The 24470-nt window shown below is 46.8% G+C and overlaps 1 protein-coding gene across 3 annotated transcripts in view; it reads right to left on the minus strand.

Annotated features, from left to right (window-relative positions):
* CRAMP1 (cramped chromatin regulator homolog 1) overlaps nt 1–24470 on the minus strand; it is an 82990-nt gene that overhangs the window by 23289 nt on the left and 35231 nt on the right. For all 3 annotated transcript variants that reach the window (XM_067551421.1, XM_067551420.1, XM_067551419.1), the window contains exons 7-11: nt 8860–8945; nt 7645–7768; nt 6302–6383; nt 3237–4499; nt 992–1166 (exon numbers count right to left, since the gene is read on the minus strand). In XM_067551421.1, coding sequence (XP_067407522.1) covers nt 992–1166; nt 3237–4499; nt 6302–6383; nt 7645–7768; nt 8860–8945 — 1730 coding nt within the window. The remainder of the gene's footprint in view (nt 1–991; nt 1167–3236; nt 4500–6301; nt 6384–7644; nt 7769–8859; nt 8946–24470) is intronic.

Genomic DNA, 24470 nt, shown 5'->3' on the forward strand with positions numbered 1-24470 from the left:
CACAGGAGGTTTGATTTTACTTCTAGGAAGTCAATTTAAAGAAGACACCCCTATTTCTCTTTTCAGTAACAAAAAGGGTTTTTACCTATAAAATTACTGGGCTCTTTCCTGAAAATTAACACACACTCTTGTCTGCAAACAAATGCAATAAAGATTTAACCTAAAATGAAATTGCAAGTATGACTGTATAATGAGAAACACCCAGAGCCCTGAGTACTGTATTTTATGGCATCAGTTAAATTCCTCATGGTCCACTACTCATTAAGGTACTGGCATTGCAATACTGAGATAAGCATGTTGATTTTTCCCAATAATCTTGACACCTTCATGGCCTGTTCTGCAAGCCATAAAATGTGTGGCGACAAAAGCAACTGGACTGAGAACAATGAAATTGAAATTCTCTGTCCATGCAGCTGGGGCTGACAAGTGATAGTAAATTTCTTCTCTAGTGGGATAAGAGGGTAAATTCAGGTTCATTCAATATTCCATCTTGGCAAAATGTCTCAGGAATGTCTCATTTTAAATGCTTTTACCTCTAGACCTTAACCAACATATTTATCATCCCCCATCCTTCACCCATATGACACTGTACAACCCAACATCAGTCATTAACCTCACAGAAGCAAGCTTCCCTGGCAAGACTGACTAGTGAGTGGCTTCCTTGATTGGAAAAGATTTTAAAGTCACGTAAAGTTAACCTACAATGTTTCCACATGTAACTGCATTATTGAGGTGGATACTTTGCAGGATTTAAAAAAATAAACCTGTATACGAATAACTTGTAGTGACAGTAGCTACGTTACCAGGGATATAAGTCTTCATCAGCTGTCAGGAATGAATTATCATTCCCTCCCAACCATCCACAGAAATACTATTGCAGAACAGACCAGGTGCATTATGGGAAGGGTTTCCTCTGACGGATGGGATACTGGGGTAGTGACTTGGTGGACCAATGGTCTGATCCACCAAGGCCATTCCCATGGGTGCTCACCTGTGGAGCCAGAAGTGGCACTGGGAGAAAAGGTCTTGTTGCGAAGAGCAGACTGGTTTCGGGCACAGCCTGGACTCCTGCTGCTGATGGCAATCACCTTCCCAGGAGGAGTCAGTGATTGCTCCTCTTGAGCAGGCTTTATAGGGGATGTGGCGACAGAGTTCACCTCAGGGGTCTGCAAAACCAAGCACAATGGTTCAAAAGGCTGCCAAAACATCACAATAGATTCTTTGTTTAACAAAGAGGAAACTTAAAGTCATCTTAAATGCAGCACTATCACTAAGTACTTAACTTATCCATCATAGTGGGAATGATCACCATGTTCCTGAATACCATACGTGAAACTTTATCACTTTGTTAGAATCAAGTTTGTATTTAACAGTGCCAGCAGTTTGGGATCTTGCCAGAAAAAACCATAACAGAGGGAGGATAAAAACTTTAAGATTAAAAAAGGTCTGCTTTTAGGTTCACTAGCAAAACTGACCACTATCACATACTCAATAACCATCCAGTTGCTTCCTTTCATTGGGCAGATACATGTTGTAAAATGAGCTATTTTGACTTACCATAAAAGATAATCAGTTCTGAAATGCTGCCAGTTTTTTTTGCTATTTCAGATTATATCATAGTAATAAGAATCAGAGCCACATGGTAGGCTCTTTGCTAATGTTCTACAGTTAATTTCACTAAGAAAGTTGTCTATAATGTTTTTTAGCAAAGGCTGTCTTTTTAAAGAGTCTGTATATACCACAGGCATAAAATTACCTCCTACACTTGATTGCAATGCAATTTGTTACAGTTTCCTTTAAATGAAGATTACCAGCATAAAACAAAGAATCACAGCATAGTTAGCCATTTTGGCTTGGTTACATACAGTCTTGTGAAAAGAGTGGTGACCTAGGCAATCAATGAATCTTTGGTGAAAGCAGATTTTTATCTTTCACCTCAACAGCATGGATTATCCAGATAGGCAATGCTGAATTAGAGTCTGAATCAGTGAGGCTCAGCTGCTCCTGAAATTCACAACACTTAACCTGTTACTGTAAAGAAGCTATTTCAAGGGCAGACCTCGAGACATTGCTGCATACTGCAGCAAGAGTAGCCTTTGATCACATGCTTCACGTGGCAGCAAAGATCAGGTGTGTGTTACAGCTGACAAGCCTGATCTCCAGTGGAACTCGAGTGCCTCCTGGCAGAAATATTTTACCTTCCCTGTAGCCATCTGATGAGCTGTAGCAGGGTCTAGAGGAATAAAATTGTAGGGGGTTTCCAAACCAACAATGGTTGCAATTAAAAAGAAAAGATTTCCTTCCAGAATGTCTATCCCCTCCCCTCAATATCACAATATAATTGATATAAGAATGTTTACTTTTACTGTCAGCCACTGTCATCTAAACTGACTCTGGTCAAATAAAGAAATGGGTGCAGTTACCTTTTAAGTTTTATTATTTGAAAGGACTTCATTTTTCTGAGATATTTCACTATCTTGGTAATGGCATGAATGAAACTGAAATGTCAGGAATGTACTTGCAAGTAATTTAATACCTCAGCTACAGACCTTCACTTGGTTTTTTTGTTTAGTTTTAAGATATTGTTCTTCTTCCTACTTTGCAACTGCTCACATGAATGTGGTTTCCCTGGATGTCACATGTGTCTACGGGTGTGGAGCTTTCCATCACCAACTAAATCTAAAACCACAACTACACCAGGAACCAGTGTTCTGGGAGGAGCTGCTCAGGAATGCAAGCAGCAGGGCTGAGCAAAAACACTAATGTCTAATGAGTTTTGGCTGATAGGATCATGGCTGCTCCTTGGTAGCGAGACTTGGGACTCTCCTCAGGTTAAGAAGTTAGAATCAGAAGTGAGTCCTAAAAAAGAAGAGAACCAAGTCTCCACCAGCAAGTAAAGATCGAAAGACTACACATTATGTAACCATTTGTGCTGATGTGCAATTTAATTTGAAATTACTATGTAAACATGTTAAATATTAATCAAAACTGCTACTGAAGCTGAAGACCCATGGGATAAACCGTTAAAATGGGGGTAAAAACCAGTAGCTGCAGCATACAGTGCAAGGAGTCTAATTCTGTTGCAAGCTGTCTGGGACGGTTTTCAGATAGAAATCTCTAAGATCTCCATAGGGCTTGTCATGGATTTGCCATGGAAACAGTAGAAATGGGCAATTACCTCCAAAATCAAGTGTCGTGCAAGTTTAGCATCCAGGCCATCAATGCTTGTTACTTACCGGTTTGGGGTTGACTTCAGTGGAGATGAGTTTTAAGAGGCAGTTGAGGAGTCTTTGCTTGTGAAAGGTGGAAGATGTGGGAACAGCATTGGGTTCAGATGTTTCCTCCCTGGAATCCTGGGCTTCTGACCCTAACACAGCTAGCCAATCATATTCCAGCTGCAGCTTGTTTGGCTTACCCATCATGAGGTAGACTTCAGCCAACGTAAGGCTCTCAGAGGTTCGCAGACTCCATCCGTCCTCTCTGACCTGCTGAGTGAGCCGGCTCGGATCATCCTTGAGCGGCTTTGCAGAAGATTGTCCCTGAGGTGGATGCAGAAATGAAGAGCTCAGCTTCTCTTGAGTCTCCTCCATTACTGCATCTGGTAAATCCTTAGTAAAAGCATCAGGCTGCGGTTCCTGGCTGTGGCTAGCCTGAGTTTCAGATCTGGATGCGCCATTGCCAGGCGATGCCACCCCACCTCTTGCTAGCTGTGCTGAATAGGGGTCAGCTGCCTCCATACTCTCAGCTGGAAGAGTCACAGGAGAAGCACTCCGAGCTGCGGGAGCAGGGTCTTTCCTATGCAGTTGGTCTGTGCAAAAACATTTCTCTGGGACAATCAGGTCCTGACAGGACTTCATGTAGCGAGGGAATGGATCGAGCAGAGAGAGTTCTTCCAGGTCAGGGATCTTGCTGCAAACACAAGCTGTGCTGCATAATGACAGCTCGGTTGCTTGGTCACTGGCCAGGGCCTCCCTGCTCTCAGCACAGAAATCCAGGGGGATTGGCTTCTCAAGACTCCCTCCCGGGTCCTGAAGTCCAGAAGGTGATTTTTCGAGAGAGTTTGTGATGCCGAGACTTGGGGGCCCTTCTGCCAGGCCACTCTCTGGGGAAACATCTTCAGGGGTTGCAGAGACTTCCACTGTGGGCTGAGAGGTTCTGCCTGGCTCTGTAGTGCTCTCTGTCCTTCCGCCACTCTTCCCCTCTGATCCCCGAGGGTATTTTAGCTGCCCTCTGGCTGTCCCCTGACCACTCTGTATGCCTAGGATTTGGGCAGGAGGCAATAAGTGAGAGTCTTTTGTGTTTTGTTTGCATTTGCCAGTTTCCTGCCAATGCACTGTGCAGAAAGCCTTGGAGTGGACCACTCTGGCCACCCCGGGGAGAGGGGTGAGCGTACAGTTCTCTCCTGGGAAGAGATGAAGCATCACTTTCTCCTCTGAGTGGTTGCCTCTTGCTTCTAAATCTCTGGAGTCCTGAAGCTGCCGTTCCTCTAGTGTTTTACGCTAAATATATTTTGTCAAAGATTACAACCATTTTACGTTATGCAGATTAGCTGCAGCATCAGCCACAGACACCACTAAAATGAATAGCTGGTAGCCCAATTTGTAGTTGAAGAGATTAATAAGCAGCCATGTGGGTGCAAGCTCTCCACTCAGGATAGATGGGTATGTTCCATCATCAGGAATTATGCTTTTACATGCTGAGAAGGGATATACCCAAGGCCACAATTCTTCCAGGTAGTTCTAGACTGTGATCAAATCACCCCTTAACCTTCTCTTTGATAAACTAAATATATTGGGCTCCTTAAGTCTATCCCTATAAGGCAGGTTTTTCCAATCCTTTAATCATTCTTGTGGCTCTTCTCTGAAACCTCCCCAATGTTGCAACACCCTTGTGCAACAGATGACAAATTCCATGGCAACTTTGTTTAAATTAAAAAGGGAAATTTTCACTGATTTTGGTATAAAAATGGAATACAAAGTCAGTAGAGTACACCCATGTTCTACATTTTCACGTGGGCATCGGTTTCCACATGTAAGATGCCACTGTGCAGCTGCTGCAAGGCTTACAGGTGAAGAAAAAAAATGAACGAACAGACAAGTGAAAGAGCTAGGAAGAGGAGAATAGTTGGCATCTTACAAGTCTTTCCACTACGTTTCATAGATTAATGTTTCGAGGTAGGGATATAAAAAAATGTATCTTTGTAACAAGTTCTGGGACTTTGCGATGGGGTATGAACCCCACACCAGCTCTGACAGGGTTAACAAGAGCCTCAGAGGCCAATTAGGTTACCTGGTGACACCTGAGAGGGCCAGGGTTAGTTAGCTCATCTGGGATGGGCTGGGACTGCACTATAAAGCCAGGAGCTGAAAGCAGGAGGCAGCAGCAGGGGAGGAGGGGTGCAGTCATCCCCTGGAAAATCATCACAAACAAAGGAAGAAGTCCAGGGGCAAAGTAAGCCCTGAGATCCTGGAACAAGGAGTCTGGCAAGAGGCTAAGGGGGGTGAAGTAGCCACGTGGAGTAGAGTAGGCACCCATGGTAAATCCAGAAACAGACAAGAAAGAGAGAGGCTGGATAGGAAGGAATCCAGGGAAACAGCAAGAGGGATGGGGATTGAGCAGACTTGGACTGCTGGTTACAGGGTCCCTGGGCCAGGACCCAGCGTAGTGATGGGCCTGGGCTTCCCTGCCAGCCCCTGATATAGTAGTACTGAGCCCCAAGCTGGGGCTGACCACTGCCCGGAGAAGGCATTTGAACAGTGGCCCTGTTGAATTTTATAACCTCAGAAGGGGTGGTCTACATGGGGACCTTGCCGCAGAGCCAATTTACTAGCAGAGAGCAGAAGGGGGCACGCAATGCCACAAGATTTATCGTCCCAGATCTAGACATGAGGAGGCACACTGTCAGTGAGTGGGAACCCCATGACAAGGCTTGTACCATACACACATATGCAACGGGCAGCAGCACTACAAGCTTCCTTCCCTGTTGACCAACTAATAGTCTCACAAGACCATGACTGAAGGACATCCCTAAGAGCAAGTTGCTAGGTCAGTCCTCCTCGGCCTCTTGGAGGAGGTTGCCAACCCAAGGGCCAATCATCATGATGGATTTTGTAATGTGAATATCCATCTACGAGCAACTAGAATGAGCTCACTATTTACTCATGGTAAACAGGAACTCAACGTCCCTTTAATGAAGATTCACCTGTGTGAGATAACAGTGAGGTTAGAATAGCAAGGGAATTGCCTCCAAACATAGTACACAAAGCAGACTAACCATGTGCTCTAAACAGAAAAAGGATACAATGCGCACTTCATGGAGAGCCCACTTCTGTTTCAGGAACTCAATGAGGCTGGAGACCTTCCGATGTAACTCCACTATCATTCTGCACAGGAGAAAAAGATTGAAAGAGAACTGAGGACACAAGTCAGCAGAAACTCAAAAGCACAACTTGCTGCTAAAACAGAATCAGGGAGGGGAAACTGGACTGGCACAGTGTAAGCTAGGAGCAGAGACAGCAGCCAAGGACACACTATGCAGAGTTATCTATTCACCTACCCCTGTCTTACTGTAACCTCCATGAGAACCAGGAGGCAGTTTTAATGCACAACACTAACATGTAGGTAATTCATGATTTGTGAGTAACCCCAACATTCTCTCAGATAAATATTGCAGAGGTGACTTGGGCTCTCAGTTTCTCCTGGTGGAAGGAGAGGAAGGGGAAGGTTAGCTATGTTATGACTCTTAGGAAGTAGAACACAAAGCTAGAATATCAAAGGTGGTAAGGAGGATAAAATTGGGGTAAAATTTCTCTTTTCTCCCCTTGTCCTCAAAACATCTGGTCTCTATCAGGGTAGGAGGATAAATCCCACCCTAAAATACTAACTCTCTTCACTCCCTCCCCCTTTATAGCACTTGGTCATTATTTCTGACGCTTCATTGAGGAAATAAAAGTTATGCTGACCAAGGTCAGGACTTGTTATCCTCAATGCTGGACTAGTGTTAAGGAAGTGCTGGGAAGTGTTAGTGATATCACGAACTCCTAAAAGCATGTTGTATATCCCTGCAAATGCAGCAATCTTTGCTTTTCATCAGTATGTGGCAATTGCCATGTCCAGAATCACAGAAGCTCATCACTTCAGCTGCTGTTCTGTTTCTTTGCCCTCCCCCTCAACACAATAAATCCAATACATCTCAACTAGAACTAGTGCCACAAGCCACTGATCCACCTGGATCCCCTCAACACTTTGAATAGATGACACAGAGCATTAATATCTAACTTCAGCTGTTCAGGAGAGAGCCTGGTAAAGTCGTATCTAAACCAAAATAAGGGGATTTATGGCAGAATGGTAATCAAAACGATATTTTAAAGTCTGATATCACATGACCCACCATAATCAAATATTTTGGTGGACAAGTACAAATGCTTTCAGGATCAGCACGTTTAAACATGCTGGTCCCAGATTGGTGATTAGAAAGTATTTTGATTTAACTCTTTGCAGCCCAGCTACCAGATAGAATGCCACAGGAATCAGGAGAGAACAAATCCTTAACTGAGAGGATATGAAGTTGCAAGGGTGCCCTGTATCACAGCCACGCACTTCCTCTCTTCATTCTTAACATAGATCTGTCTTGCCCTTGGTTACCTGAGCCGTGGGTTCTGGGCAAGGCTCTGTACTCGAGCCCATGCATGATTATTTCGTGGCTGTAGCTCCACAGGGACCCTCAGAGGAAGACGCACTGGCTTCTGATCCTCTTCATCGCTAATGCCTAAGAGATGAAGGAAAGCAAAACAATGGGTAGAAAGCAGACAGGTGTTTCTAACACAGGTAATATGGTCAGAAATAAAACTAAATGTTCAGTCAGATTAATAAAAACTGGGTGGGGAAAGCATCATAAGAATACGTGGGCAGCTCAAATTCACCAATGGAGCCTCCTTTCTCAGATTTCCTCCAGTTCTGATGCACCAATGTTATCTTTGGACACTGCTGCTGTACTAGAGCTGACAGTTGAGTAAGCAGTGCAGTGTCAAAACACAGATGGATGGGAACTGACAAGTGTAATTGTTCAGATCTTCAAATTGCATTTAATATTGCTTGTTGACCAAAGTGTGCTTTGTTTTGAGGTGGGGAGAGTAAAGAAGGTCTGAAATGGTCACTGCTAAGCACCACACAGCTATTCCCTTGTTGGCAGGAATGTGCAGAACAGCCTGAGTGAAGGTCTGCTTGTGCCTAACTTTTAAGCCTGACCCAGTCCTGAATCAGACCCAAGGCCACCCGACCCAGCCCTAGGAGAGTTGTCACATGATCCTTTCCACCACCCTGAGTCAGCGCCTCCATCTCCTGCCTGTGGGGTCAGCGTGTGGTGACTGCATGCCCTGCTCGTCAACCACTGCCCCCACTGTGCTGTGCGTGCACTGTGAAGTGAGAGTTGCTGCAACATGGAGGAGGAGAACCAACCTGACTCTGAGTGAGTCGGGTTGTTTTCTGACCCAACCAAAACCTGACACATAGTCTGGTCCTGTTAGGTTCAAGTCGGGCTGCAGGACTTTAAGCCTAAGATGCAAAGCAAAGAAGATTCTCTCCAATATAGCAACTTCCTTTCCAATTTCTCTATTTGCATAGCACTTTAGCAGCCAGCGTCAGATTTCAAGATCCATGGAAGCGGATTTTTCTCAAAGCCGTATCACTGAGTGACACAAATGAACGGGGAAACTAGAGAATGGGAACATTCCCGTGCCCCAAAAGAGCATGAGATAGCATAAATTCCCTTGCCAGAGAGAGGTATACATTAAAACAGGCCTGGCTGTCTCTCCTGCTCATCTGTTACAACTCTTTCCCATTCCAGCTTTTCTTACATACCATCTGGGTCACAAAGTTTCTTCAAAGCCCTGCACATTGGAGCTTTGATCCGGAGGTTTCTCCCTTTGTAGCGAACAGTAGTGGCCCTATGTAGATTTGAAAGAGAAAAGTTTATAGGCACTAAGAACAAAGCAACATACATCAAGTTCAGTGAAAAAGTTGGATACAAAGTATCCTACATGAATGGGCATGAATGCAAGGGTTTGCTTTGCAGAAATCCAGACTTACAGCAGCACTAAGATCTTTGCCATCTCTAGGCTCCTGACAATGAAACAGAAGTGACTCTTGTATCTCTGCATTGTTAGTCTCCCAGGAAGCACTGTATAATAGGCTGCCCATTGCATGAGGGATCCCTCCTACACGAAAAACAGGCCTGATTTCTTGGCCATCTTGGCAGGAGGAGATGATCCTCAGAGCCAGCCTTTGCATTTTGGGGTGGTCATACAAGCCCACTGGTTTGTCTTACTCCTACTCCTCCCCTACCCCCCGGTGATTGCACCACTATGCACAGGGCCTGCCTGAAGAGTCTTTGAGAGCATTCTTTGCATGCTCCCAAATCTCAGGGCCATCACCAAGCACAGCTCAAGCAGAAATGAAGCAAACTACTTGTGCTGGGGTCTGTGCATAGTAAGCATTTACAATATGGTTAGACTGGCTTTTAGTTCCAACACCACATCAATAGTCATAAGTCTCCTGAGAAGTAAGATCATAGTTTTTGTTCTCCTAATGGGTAGAGTGTTGTTTTTAAACTCTTTTTCCCAGCCCCCTTGAGCTGTCAAATTCTGGTTACAGGCCCATGAGGCAGGAGCTGGCAGCTATGAAATGGCTGATGGTGGTAACCAGAAGGGGAAATCCAGACCACGAAGAGGCTGGCTGGGCTGAGGAGATCCTGCAGAGCACAGGAGGAAGTAAAGGAATCCTGGAGGCTGCCCTACAGAAGGGGTCACCTTCTTTGTATGATACAGGGAAGATGGACTGGGAAGGTTCTTAACCTAGGCTGCTAAGTGGGGAAGCTGCTAACATGGGGTGGGTTGTGGAAACTAAGCAGGGCCAGGGGAGAGGCAACAGGTCGAATAACGAAGTAGGCCCAGATGTGTGAACCATTAAGCCGTGGGCTTCAGCAGATTCAGCAACTCCCAGAGCTGTCAGGGTCGATTTTCATTTGCACTGAGCTGTCAGGAGCTAGGAGAGCTCTTTTGTACTGGCACTTTTTGATGAAGTTACTCACCTTGGGCAATAAATATAATTCTCCGAGATGCATCCCCCTATGGGTGTGCCACTGTAGATGTGTCTCTGTCCCTGTGCTGCTGATCGGAGAGCTTCAGTAGCAGTGTCCGTTGCGCGGTCTCTCCTCATGCTGCGCCACGAGGCTAGTCAATGCGTGCAGGTTAACTGTCCTCAGTTCCTTCTCTACCACTGAGTCAGAGCGAGAACTCTGAAGTAGAGGGGAGAAGGGCGGGTAATGGAGCACCCATAGGGACACATCTCAAAGAACTATCGTTACTGCACAACGTGAGTAACTTCTTCAAGTAGCATCACCTACAGTGTAGCATCCATAGGCACTTGCGAGCAGTACCCCCGTTGGAGAGCTGGGACTTCAGAATCGGGTTAGTCACAGATGATCGTACTGTAGAGCCAAAGATGGCATCAGAGGCAGAATTCCTGGTGATAACATAACGTTCTGCAAAGGCATGGACTGACACCCATGTCGCCACTCTGCAGATCTCTGAGAGGGGGACATTTTTAAAGAAGGTGACAGGTGAGATCGATCTCAGAATGTGTGTACAGGTCAAGTCTAGAGGAGTCATATTATGAATTTGGTAGCTGTCTGATGCAATTTGAGACCCATCTGGAGAGTCTTTGGGCTAATATTGCTGAGCCCTTAGATCTTTCCACCATAGAGAGAAATAGTCTAGGGGACTTCCTGACGGACTTTGTCCTATCGAGGAAGAATGCCAAAGCTCTCCTAAGGTCTAGGATATGCAATGTGGCCTCCCTATTGTCTTGATCAGACAGAAGGTGGGAAGGTGAATAGACTGATTCATGTGAAACAAGAAAGTCACTTTAGGAATGAACCTTGGGTTTGGCCTAAGTGTAAACTTGTCAGGGAAGAATACAGGGAAGAATACATCACAAGAGCTGCTATTTCCCCATTTCTTCTAACTGAGGTAACTGCAATTAAAAAAAATAATTTTTCATCTATAGGTATATGCTAGTGAACATGTGGTCATGGGTTTGAAGGGAGGCCTAGTCAGCCCTTTTAATACTAGGTTTAGGTCCCACAAGGGGGTAGGATGTCAAGGTTGAGGGAAATGTTTGTTATTCCCTTAAGGAACCTCTTAGTGGTCGGGTGCGAGAATATTGAGCACCCTTCTATGGGTTGGTGAAATGCTGCAATAGTAGCTAGGTGGACCATGAAAGAGCTCAGAAATAGCCCCAATTTTTTAAGGATCATGGCACATTCCAGAGTATGTAGAAAAGTTGCTAATACTGGAGAGATTTGGTGGGACAGGCACCAAATCTGAAACCCAGACCATTCCTGAAGGAGAGTGAGTCATGCGGAAGACTTTTTACTGTGCAGTAGAACCTCTCATACTTCTTTTGAGCACGAGCTCTGTAGGTGCTGGAACCATGTAGGAGCCATGCTTTGAGGCAGAGGATCCCCAAATTGGGATGTGCGGTACGTCTTTTGTCCTCAGATAGAAGGTGCGGAGTAGCTGGAAGGGAGATCGGTGGGCACATTGTGAGTCGCATCAGTTAAGGATACCAGGTCTGTCTCAGCCACATGGGAGCAATCAGAATTAGGTGAGCTCTATCCCTCTTTATCTTCAGCAGGAAACAGAGGGAAGGCATAAAGAAGGTCTTTGTTCCACAGGAAGAGGATGGCATCACCCAGAGAGTGCTACCCAATCCCTGCCCTGGAACAGTATCGCAGACACTGCTTGGTCTAGTAAAGTGGTGAACAGATCTGTGGACACTGATCCCCACTGTGTGAATAAGTAATGAAGAACTGCTGGGCGCATCTCCCACTCATGGTCGTTGGGAAATGTGCAAATGAGCTTGTCCACTATCACGTTTTGCATGCCCGGGAGGTAAGCCACGGACAAGGGCCTGGTCTACACTGGCAATGGAGGTCGACGTAACGCTGCTTACGTCGACCCCCTAAAGTATGCATCTTCACTGGCACATAAGTTCCGTCGATTTAAAGCACAGTAAAAGTTAACTGAATAAAACCATCACGGCAAATGGAATAGCACTGAATTCAAATTCCATGGCTAGAATTTGCATCAGTGTAGGCAAAGCGCAACGTAAATCGACGCCATTGGCTTCCGGGAGGTATCCCATAATGAACCGTTGTGACCACTCTGGACATTCACACTCTGCTGTAACGTGGCCACGTAAACAGGAAATAGCTCCTCCCCTCAAGCCCCAGGAAATTTTGAATTTACATTTCCGGTTTAGACAGTGTGGCAAGAACTCTGTAGCTGAACTGCTCATGGTGATTGCACGGCTCAAATGCGCTCCAGCTTGGAGTCGACCAGAGGTCTTGGATCGCATCGGTTTGTGGGGCGAAGAGTCTGTTCTGGCTCAGCTTCAAGCCAGCAAAAGAAATGTATATGACAAAATATTTCGCTGCATGTTGGAGAAGGGGCACAACAGGGACGTACAGCAGTGCCACATTAAGATCCAAGAACTGAGGCAGGCTTATCAGACAACTATGGAAGCTAACAACCATTCTGGCTCCTCGCCCAAAACATGCAGTTTTTACAAGGAGCTGCATGCAATTCTTTACAGTGACCCCACCACAGTGCCACCACGCAGCATCAATACCTCCAAAGAATCCTAGTCCAGGATGAATGAGGAGGACTCTGTGGTCGAGGAGGATGAGGAGAGCAGGGTGCAAGAGAGCAGGGTATCCCTTCTCCCTGAAAGCCAGGACCTGTTCGTTACCCCAGAGCAATCCAGCCACACACAAGACAATGGGACTGATCGAGATGCAGGGGAAGGCACATCTGATGAGTACGTGGGGCAAATCTTTTTTTTTTGCGGATATGTCCCCAGTCCAGCTTCTTAAAAGGAGTTTGTGTTTTTGAGGGGAGGGTCTTACTGTGTGATGGCAAACCCCAGTGGAGGGTTACTCCCGGAACAGACTATTTATGTGCAGAGGTATGCTCCAAGAATCCTCCGTGGATATCTCAAGGCAACTTTCAGGTAGTTAATCTGTTAATCTTTGCAAAAGGCTTCTGAGGAGGGCAGCCTTATTTCTTCCACCAGAGTAGGATACTTTTCCACACCACTATTAAATGAGCAGGCATCATCACGGAACACAGCATAGCAGCATAAGGACCAGGCCTGTACCCCGATGCTTGCAGCAAATCTTCCCTTTCTGCCTGCATTACCCTCAGGAGGCTGATATCACACATGGTCACCTAGGGAAGATGGTGCAAGTTTAAAGCACCCAACCAATAGTCACTCCGTTTTATTCCTCTGCCGTAGACAGGGTCCCTGGGCTCCTCCCCAAGACTATTCTTAGTCCTAGTACTGTTGCAACAGGTAATTATGTTGCAATTATGGGTCGGGTCACTGGTTACCTTATGTTTTCTGCTGCTACAATTCACCCGCAGTGTCCTCTTATCTGTTCTGCCCACCTTCCAAACCGGTCTTTGGCATGTTACAGGGAAGCCTGTGATCCCTCTCCTCGCTCAAGTGTGGATTGTGGATTTTAGTGCTAATGAAGCCACTCTATAACAGATGCAAGGGCCCCTTGATTTCCATGTCTGTAACGCCAGTCCGACCCTTCCGAGATGTACAGAATGGAATGCGGGTCTGGCTTAGCCTTGTGAACATGAAGGGGAGTACTTTTTACATTGTAATATTTCCTTTATTACTTTGGGTCAGCCAACAATGGCAACTTTGTGCTTTGCTTATCTTATAGCCGACACCTCGGCCTTCGGCCCCCCTTGCTGAACTCTAGCTGAAAGACATTCCCAGATTAGGAAGCGGGGGAAAAAAAAAAATGCAGGATGACATGTTCAGCGAACTAATGAATGCTTCCGCGGATGCTGATGCAGAGCTCAAAGCCTGGAGGATGTCCTTGTCTGAAAAACTAGACATGGAACGCAGAAGATCTGCACAGGAGCTGGAGCGTGATATGCAACAGGAGATGTTGCGTATTATGAGGGATGAGTCCGACATGTTGAGGTGTCTGGGTAGAGCTCCAGGAAGAGCAGCGGCAGGACAGACTCCCTCTGCAGCTCCTCCAAAATGCTCTGCTGCCTACCGCTTTATCATCAGCCCTCACCTCCAAGCGGTTTAGGAGGAGACTGAGCAGGGTGCAGTACGTGCTGCATTCCACACCGGCAAAAGGATGCGACGGCCCCTTTAAGAACTGCACTCAACCACAGTTGCTTGCACAGTGACACTTTACAATGTTAACTTATCCTCCTTTTCCCCCTTTAAAACGGGTCACAAATAAAACTTTGTAGCATTAAAAAACATCTCTCTTTATTCATTCATAATTTTGGTGGGGAGATAAGTGGAGGGGGCCACTGGAGTGAGGGTGGGGGGAATGGGAAATAAAGGCACAGCACAGGTATACATTACTGCAGTTCATTGCAAAACTGTTTTTTCAATGCTTCCCAAAGTTGAAGCGCTCCACAGTTGGCTCTGAGCATAGTGCTGGAATCTGGCTGCTCAAAGTTTTCAACCAGCTTATCAGCCTCCACGGCCCAATCTTTGGGGAACTTTCACACAAATTATGGAGCACACAGCACGCAGATATAACTGATAGGATGTTCTTTTCACTGATGTCAAGCCTATAAGCAGACATCTCCATCTGGCTTTTAAACAGCCAAATGCATATTCCACCACCATTCTGCACTTGCTGAGCCTGTTATTGAAATGCTCCTTCTTGCTGTCCAGGTGCCCGGTGTAGGGCTTCATTAGCCAAGGGAGCAAGAGGTAGGCAGGATCCCCCAGGATCACCATTGGCATTTCCACATCCCAAGTATATTTTTTTGGTCAGGGAAGAAAGTGCCCACCTGCCTCTTATTGAACAGACCCGAGTTCCTAAAAATGCATGCGTCATGCCCCTTTCCAGACCACCCCACACTGATGTCGGTGAAAACAAGGACCTGCAACACCACTGAGAAGTATCCCTTCCGGTTTATGTACTCTGTGGCAAGGTGGTCAGGTGCTAGGATAGGGATATGCATGCCATCTATTGCCCCCCCAGTTTTGGAACCCCATTGCGGTAAACCTGTCCATTATGTCCTGCACGTTTCCCAAAGTCACTATTCTTTTTAGCAGAAGCTTATTGATGGCCCTGCACACTTGCACCACAGCAGCTCCAACAGTGGATTTATTGACTCCAAATTGATTACCAACTGAGTGGTAGCAGTTTAGGGGTGCCAGCTTCCACAGAGCTATGGCCACTCGCTTCTCCACTGTCAGAATTGGTCTCAAATGAGTATTCATATGCTTCAGGGCTGGGGACAGCTCTGCGCAAAGTTCAAAGAAAGCAGTCTTTCGCATATGAAAGTTCTGCAGCCACTGCTCATCATCCCACACCTTCATAACAATGCAATCCCACCAATCTGTGCTTGTTTCCTGGGACCAGAACCAGCGCTCCACGGACTGAAGATATTGCGTGACAGCCTGCAGCAAATGGGATTGTTCCGCTGTATGGCTTGTAGCAGGGCAGCCTCAGTAACATCGCTATTTTCGGTGCTGTGGCTCCTCTCTTGCCTTTGAAAATACTGCAGGATAAGCCGTGAGGTATTTGTGATGCTCACAATGACAGTGCAGAGCTGAGCGGGCTCCACGTCTTTCTGGCAATAGCGTGCGCACAGCATAGAAAAAGCATTTGCAGTTTGTTTGGGACAAGAAGGGAGGGAGCACATTGCATCATGGGAGGATGACAAGCTTCCCAAAAGCCTCTGCAGCAAGTTGCACTGTGGGATAGCTACCCACAGTGCACTGCTTTGAATGTTAACCCAAGCATGGCAAGTGGGGATGCAAGAGCCTGGCGCAAGGAGCGTGGTGTGATCACGCTTCTGAGACTTCTAAAATACGATGGGTGAAAGCCGATTTAAAGTAAATCAACTTCAGTCTGCAGTGTAGATATACCCTCTGACATTGTTTTGCCTGAACTTAGCTGGTGAATTTTTGAGTAAGCATAGAACTTCTTCCTTGTGTCTGACTCACCAGATGTATGACATCAAGTACCCACTTTTCATCAGAGGCCCAAGTTTCAATTTCCATTAGAGTTTGAGGACCTAAGTGATTTGCAACTTTCTGTGCTAGTCACAATGCCACCATCTCAAGAGTGACACTGTGGATAACAGCACTGAGAATTCTACTCTAGGCCTATAGGCAGAGTTGGCAGGTTGTGCCATACTGTCTAGGATGGGAAATGAGTTGGAAAGATCTAGTGAGCTTGCCGTCAACAAAAAGCTCTGGATATATATCATCATCTTTGTTCAATATTATTGTTTCTCCTTCCCCCAAAATAGTAACTACAAATATTTAAATGGATTGCAAGGTTGTCTAGTTTTACTATAGCTCTTACAAATGTCCTTGTATTCTGATACTTTGTAACATTCTAGAGCAATATTGACCAGTGATTCACATTGTTTCCTGCAGCAGGAGTACACCAAAGTCCTGTCTATGCTAGGCAAAGAGGTACCACAACAAACTATCGCTTGGAATGCTCAGAGCTTGCAATTCCTCTATCTACACAACAGCTGTCCCAACTGTTTTATAAACATTGGTTGCAAAGCATGGCCTGGATCAGGTCCTGTTGGATCAGTGTAACCTCCCGAGTAAGGATGTGAAGGTGCAAGCATTAGACACATACTGCTTCAGCTAGCCCAGCTCCCTCCTAAAGTGCAGCACCTCATGTTTGGTAATTACCAAAAAGCCTCATTTCCAACAACAGTTCTGGGTATTACGGGAGATGCATTTTATGAAACCCATGATGGGTAGAATAAGGTGCAAGAAGGCACACCATGGCTGTAAGGCGTGTTATGGATGGGTGCACCAGAATGGTTCTAGCTAGCACATTGCTGCTACATGGACATGTCAAGTCATTGTGTGGACAAGTCGGACAGCAATGGATTCATGCAATCAAAACCACTGGAACAATTTTTTTGCTCAGTGAAGACATGTTCAGGTTTTCCCTCTTACTACAGTGGAAGACAAAGACCAAAGAATTCAAGGGTCTGAACGTGGAGGTGATTTGGAATTGCTTTAAGTCAAAGTTGCAGGAACAATCTGAAGCCTGCATCCCAAGCAAGGGGAAAACAATTCACAGGGAAGGGCTGCAGAGCAACCTGGATGAGCAAGCATCTCGAACAGGTGTAAAAGAAAGCAGAAAGTCTACAAGGAATGGAAAAAAACGTTTACTAGCCTTTCTGTAACTGTTGTTCTTTGAGATGTGTTGCTCATGTCCATTCTACATTAGCTGTGTGCACACAGCGCATACAGTAACCGGAGATTTTTCCCTCCTTGGTATCCATCAAGCTGGCTCTAGTGCCCTCTGGTGCCATGTGCTCATGCACCGGTATAAGGGGTCCAGCCAGCTCCACATCCTCTCAGTTCCTTCTTGCTGGCTAATTCTGACAGAAGGGCAGGAGGGTGGGTTGTGGAATGGACATGAGCAACACATCTCGAAGAACAACAGTTATGGAAAGGTTAGTAACAGTTTTTCTTCTTCGAGTGCTTGCACATGTCCACTCCATGTTAGGTGACTACCAAGCAGTACCTGAGGAGGTGGTCGTCTCAGACTTCATATATATATGAAGATTGCAACACTGCTCTACCAAACCCAGCATCATCTCTAGCTTGCTGGGTGATGTCACAGCAGGATGAAAAAAGAATGCACCAATGATGAGGTCACCACTCTGCAAATATCCTGGATTGGGACCTAGACCAGAAATGCTGCTGAGGAAGCTTGAGCTCTTGATGAGTGGGCAGTCAAGATAGCAAGAGGGGCACCCTCCTTCTCAGAGCACGTGCAAATACAGGAAGCAATCCAGGATGAAATACTTTGGGCTGAAACTGGCAGGTCTCTCATCCTGTCTACTATCACCACAAAGAGCTGCACGGACTTACAGAACAGTTTGGTCCTTCCTATATAGAAGGCCAGGGAATGCTTAACTCCCAGTGTGTGGAAATGCTGCTCTTCCCTATTCTTGTGTGGTTTTGGGAAGAATTCTGGTAGGAAAAAAGCCTGATTATTATGAAGCTGCGAAACCATCTTTGGGAGGAACACAGGGTGGGAGTTGTACCTTGTTCTTAAAGAACACCAAATATGGGAGTTCTGATGCAAGGGCCCTAATCTCTGAGGCCAAGGTAATCGCTACCAGGAAGGCAACATTCCAGAAAGAGGTAGAGCAAGAAGCACGATGCCAGCGACTCAAAGGGAGGGCCGGTGAGTCTTGACAGGACCAGGTTTAGCTCCCACAGGGGAATGGGTTCACCAATATGTGGATATAGCCTCTCTAAGCCCTTGAAGAAGTATATGGACATTTTGTTAAAAAAAACCAATCTACCATCCACCAGAGGGTGGAAGGCTGAGATGGCTAGGCCCTGCCATTTCAGATAAAGCAGATACTCCAGCCCAGACTGGAGAGGTGACCTAATGGGTGAGAGGCCACGTTGGAATGACCACATGGAGAAACGCTTCCCCTTGGAGAGGTAAATTGCTCTAGTAGGTGGTTTCCTACTACCTAGCAATACCTGGCGGACTTGCTCCGAACAGGCCAGCTTCACTAAGTTTAACCATGGAGCTTCCATGCAGTCAACTGCTAGGCCTTGAGGTTCAGGTGGAGCAATTGGCCATGATCTTGTGAGATCAGGTCTGGAAGGGGAGAGAGCAGCATCAGGATCTCTACTGACAGGTCCAAATACATGGCGAACCAATGCTGGCGCAGCCATGCTGGTGCTGTAAGAATAATCTTTGCCCTTTCCCGCTTGACCTTGAGTAAAACTTTGTGCACGAGAGGAATGGGGGGGGGGGGGGGAGAGAGGAGGAGAGAATACATAGAATAGGTGCTTTGTCCAAGGGAACAGGAGGGCATCTGTGAGCAAACCCCGGGCTGTGCCTACGTAGAGACCAAATCTGCTGATACGTCCTGTTTTGCTTGGTTGCGAACAGGTCTATGAGGGGAATCCCCCTGCCACTGGAAAATGGTCCAGGCTATGTCAGGATGAAGGGACCACTTCTGGTGAGACGAGAAAGATCTGCTGAGGTGATCTGCCATATTGTTCCAGGCTCTTGGAAGGTGAGAAGCTTCGAGGTGGATCGAGTGCTTCACAGAGAATTCCCACAAGCGAATAGCCTCTCAACACAAGGGGGAAGAGTGTGCCCTTCCCTGCCTGTTGATGTAAAACATGGCTGCCATGTCGTCCATAAGGACTCGCACAACCTTGTGTGCGATCTGTGGTAAAAACACCTGTCATGCTAAGCAGACTGCTTTGAGTTCTCTGTAATTTATATGCAACGAGAGTTCCTCCTGGGACCACAGACCTTGAGTCCTGAGGTGTCGAGGTGAACCCCCAACCCAGTTTGGATGCATTTGAGATTAGGGATACTGAGGGTTGGGGACTGACAAAGGGAACACCCAAACCTGCTGACCAGGAGTTCCTCCACCAATCTAGGGATCTGGGCGGGAACTGTAAGCACTGAGTCCCAACGAGGACATTTGGTGAGTATGCTGAGGCAAGCCACACTTGAAGGGGTCTGACGTGCAGTCTGACATACTGAACTACATATGTGCACACGGCTATATGACTGAATAGACTGAAGCAGAAATAGGTTGTCAAGATGGAGCAAGCCTTGATCTGCAGGCCCTGGTGCACGTAGCCTCCTAATGGGTTAACCCCTCCTTCCTGCCCATGCTGCAGCCAGGGGCAGGAGGCAGCTGGGTTATGCTGGTGTCCAGCAGTAGCCTGGAGGTGTTAGCTGCCTTTTAGCGCACTGTGCGGGCAGGAAGGGAAGGGAGCTGTTTCCAGCCACAGGGAGGAGAAGTGGAGGAAAGGATGAGCTCTGCAAAGACATGGGCCAGGTCATCCCTTGTTCCCCTCCACTCCTCTGCGACTGGAACCAACTCCCATTCCTTCCCTCCCACTCAGTGTGGAAAGGCTGCTGGTGGCCACTTTCTGGTGCAAATGCTCTCCCCTGGGGGGAGAGGCAGTGACAGGTGGACATGACCCTACGTGCCCCCCAATGTGTCTCCTCTGCTGTGAAACTTCACATCCGTTGTTTGGAGAAGAGCGAAGTGCCTCAAACAGAAGGTCCTGGATGGACCATTAGACCTCTGCTGGCAGACCTGAGGACTGGGGCCAAGAACATCTGCACATGACCACTGCAGAAGCCATGGATCTAGCCACCGAATCCATCACATCCAAGGCAGCCTTTAGGGAGGCCCTGGCTACAGACTTCCTCCACTAGCATGGAGAACTCCTGTCTGGACTCCTGTGGAAGAGAGTCCTTGAATTTCATCAACTCCCAAACACTAAAATCGTGTCTTCCCAGCAACGCCTGCTGGTTGGAGCTGCCGAGCTGCAGACCCCCTGCCAAAGAGGTTTAGTCTCTATGTGTCCTTTGGCTTGGGGGTTGCTCCTTGCTGACCCTGACTCTGTCCCTCTTGTCGGCCGCCCAGACCATCAGAGACCCTGTAGGTGAGTGTGAGTACAAGTACTCATAGCCTTCAGCAGGAACAAAATACTTCTTTTCAGCCCTTTTAGTGCTGAGAAGCAGGGAGGGTGGGATTTGTCACAGGGCTTTAACCAGTCCCATAACGGCCTCATTGAGAATGAGGGCCACCTTTGAGGGGCCTGCAGAGGTCAAGGTATCGACCAGGTTGTGGAAGGAGTCTGATTACCTCCACTTCCAGCCCAAGATTCAAGTCTACTCTTTTCAACCGCTCCTGGTGAGCTGCAAAGTCATAGTGTGTGTGTGTTGTGTGGGGGTGGTGGTGTTACGTGCACCCCGGACACTGCCTCATTGGGGGGAGGAGGAGGAAAAGGGGGAAGAAGAGACCTGCACTGACAGGAGGTCATCTTCCTCTCCTTCTGCACCAACCAGGTCACTTAGATCTAGGTCCTTAGCTCAGTACTGGAGCTCAGTTGGATGCCAGTCATAGGAACAGGTGTTTTTCTTTCCGACACTAGAGAGTGCGAGTGCCTGGAAGAGGACCCTTGCATCAAGGGAAACCTCCAAGGGTTCCAAACTGGCCACTGCATCTGCCTAGGCCAGTCCCCACCATGGCAGGTACTCAGCAGCACATCTGTGCCCAGATCCCCACCTGATAGGGCTGCCCAGGGGGAACTAGCAACGGTTCCTCCAGTGGGAATATGATTCCACTTCCAACTCAGATGACAAGCCTTCCTCCAGAGATCACGGAGGGGGTGGTACTGGTTGGCATTGGGGAACAGTGCTGAGGTGGGAAGACCAGCTTCAAGGCAAGCAGGGACCAGTTTCCCTCTAGACGGTACCAAGGAGGCTGGTACTGAATAGGAGCCTGGAGCCACATGCTCCTTGGCAGTGATGTCGACTCTTGTACTACCGCCACCAGTGATCCCGATAGTGCCAGCAGGCCCCTGCAGCAACGAGCACCTCCAGGGCAGATCGTACCACGATCCCGCTGGTGCCACATTGCCCCTCTGGTGCCAAGGGAGGCCTGGGACCGGACACAACAGAGTCTGCATATAAGCCGAAGGCAACAGTGCAGCCCTTGAAGCAGGGACAGAGGAGTGGCCAGACCCAGGTCACACTCCTCTGCGCTCCCCATGCTTGGCTCCCCTCAGAGTCGGGGAATGTGCCCTCTCAGACAACTGAGTGATGTTTTTTCTTTGGCACTGGTGAAGGAGAATGGGACCAACATTGAGCTACTGGGTGCTGAGTTGGACCAGCCTGACTCCAAAGCAAGACGGAGCACCGCCTCCATCAGAAGGGGCTTCAGCGTGGCCTCTATGTCCTTCTTCATACAGGGCTTGAAGTTCCAACGGACCTGACAGCAGTCCCTGATTGGAGTCTCTCCTAGGAACTTCACACAACTGGAGTGAGAGTCACTCACAGGCATGGGCTTGTTGCAAGAGGCACAGGGCTTGAAATCCAGGGAATGAGGCATGCCCTGGCACCGGGAGCCAACGTAACTCTGCTAACAGGGGGAGAAAAGTGTCAATTAATGATATACAACTAATCTACAACAGTCCAAACCAAGAAAATAAAGAAAAACTAGGGAAAAAGACTAAACCAAGACCACTCAGTAGGAGTTTGCCGAAGCAAGAGGACCTGTTCCAGCGACTGTCACAGGTGGTAAGAAGGAACTGAGAGGGTGTGAAGACAGCCAGGTCCCATATACCAACATATGAGCACACGGCGACAGAGGGCACTAGAATTGGCCCGACAGGTACCACTGAGGGAAAAATCTCTGACAGTGCATCACACAGTACATCCACAGCTAACATGGAATGGACATGAGCAAGCACTCAAAGAAGAAATGGGTTGGATCAGCAAGGAATAATACCTCTTAAAAAAGGCTAATGCAATCCTAGGTATTTCCAGTAGAGACAGAAAAGTATTAGTAACATTATACAAGGCATGGACAGGTGAGATCTCATCTGGAATACTGTGTGCAGTTCTGGTCACCGATATTTAAGAAAGATGAATTCAAACTGGAATAGGTACAGAGAAGGGCTACTAGGATGATCTGAGGAATGGAAAACCTGACTTATGAAAGGAGACTCAAAGAGCTTGGCTTGTTTAGCCTAACCAAAAGAAGGCTGAGGGGAGATATGACTGCTCTCTAGAAATACATCAGAGGGATAAATACCAGGAAGGGAGAGGAATTATTTAAGTTAAGCGCCAATGTGGACACAAGAACTAATGGATATAAACTGGCCATCAATAAGTTTAGGCTTAAAATTATGTAAGGCTTGAGATTGTTTTCAGCTACCAAGTTGTATATCAAAACTCATGTAAATGGCTAATACTCAAGGACAATGGCTCGTGCAAACATCCGATGAGCCAGGTAGCCAGATGTCCTCTTAGTGATTTTAATTTCGATAAGAACAACTCAATTGCTTTTAGAATTTCTGTCTGCCACCTATCTGTAAAGATCCCCCCCTTTTCCCTCCACCCTACCCCCCCCACCGAGTGCAATCTTAGCATCTTTGACGTAAGTAAAGTGATTAAAAGTGTCTCTGCATGTGTATAACAACCATTATCACTTTTGTCTCTCCGGATGGGACAATGACTGTATTTGTAAGTGAATAGATAAAGAATTTAAAACATACTATGTAAATCAATAAGAAAGGGTATACAATTGACCACTGTAACATCATGAAGCTGAAGCTGATTTCTCAGACTTCCCGGTATCATGAATAAACCTCTTCAGTGTTGTCTGTGCTGCCTGATTCTTGGAGAAAGAATCCTTCTTGCTTTACAATTTGGCGCAGCGAGCAGGGTGCAACTGGGATCCTCAAAGGCTTCTCACGACTAAAGACAGAGGTGAGTATCTTTTATACTTACCACCTCTGGCGCGCCCCTTGGTCTGGCACTCCCCAAGATACCCCTTTGCACCCCTTTTTAAACGAACCACATATAAGGTGCATAGACAAGAGGACTGAACAGGGATTGTGTTTTGGGGTTGTGGTTTTGGTCACATTTTCGGGGTGCAGGGATTGCTTCGGCGAAGGCTGCACTGCCAGGTACTGGACACCCAGGTGTGTGTTTCAGTGGGGTTTGTACTGGACACCCACGTGTGTGTTCCAGTGGGGTTTTCGGGGTGCACGGATCGCTTTGGCAAAGGCTGTATTGCCAGGTGCTGAGCACCCATGTATGTGCTTCAGTAGTGCTGAGTACAAGGGTGTGCTTGGCTGGTTCCGCTGGAATGCCATTTAAGTGGGTTTTAGGAAGCTGGGTGACAATGTCATATGAATTGCCCCGGGGTGCTTCAATGATGTCCTCAACGGGAAGAAAAATCATTGCATTTCTAAAAGAAAAACATGCACAGGTTCAAAAAGCTATGGTAAAAGATGGACAGACAGGTATAAGTGTAAAAGACAGCTTGTTATGGTGGTCTGATCAGACGAAAGGAAGTTAGAAAAAGGAGTTGTAATACTTTACTGTGAATATGAAAAAAAGATAAAAGAGTTAGAAGAACTTCAAAAGGCTTTCACATCAGTGCAAAGCCAAAAGGCTGAAGTGAACCATAAATTAAAGGAACTCCAAATGGAGAACAGTGCTTTAAAGGTTAAAATGAAAGAATGTAATTCCTCTGCGCATCACATTACTGCTATCATGCAACAAGAGGATTACACCGATTTTGGTTCAGACAATGATAATGAAGGTAACCAAAAAGAAATTGAATGGAAACAGCTCACAAAACAAATACAAAAATGGAAGCTGGCACACACAGAGGGAACTTGGGATAATGGGCTTTTTCCCCCTCCTTCTCCATTTAACCCAGATCCTGGTGCCAGCGCTCCTCTGGTCCCGTTCCAACTAACCACGCGATGGATGGGACAGGGAGGTAACAGAACAGCTCAGCACACTTATAAGTATACTCCTCTCAGTACTGAGGAAATGAGGGGTTTAAAGG

The sequence above is a fragment of the Emydura macquarii genome, unplaced genomic scaffold (genome assembly GCF_026122565.2).
Source record: "Emydura macquarii macquarii isolate MOO-44397 ecotype Brisbane River unplaced genomic scaffold, CSIRO-AGI_Emac_v2 contig_1348, whole genome shotgun sequence".
Lineage (NCBI taxonomy): Eukaryota > Metazoa > Chordata > Testudines > Chelidae > Emydura > Emydura macquarii.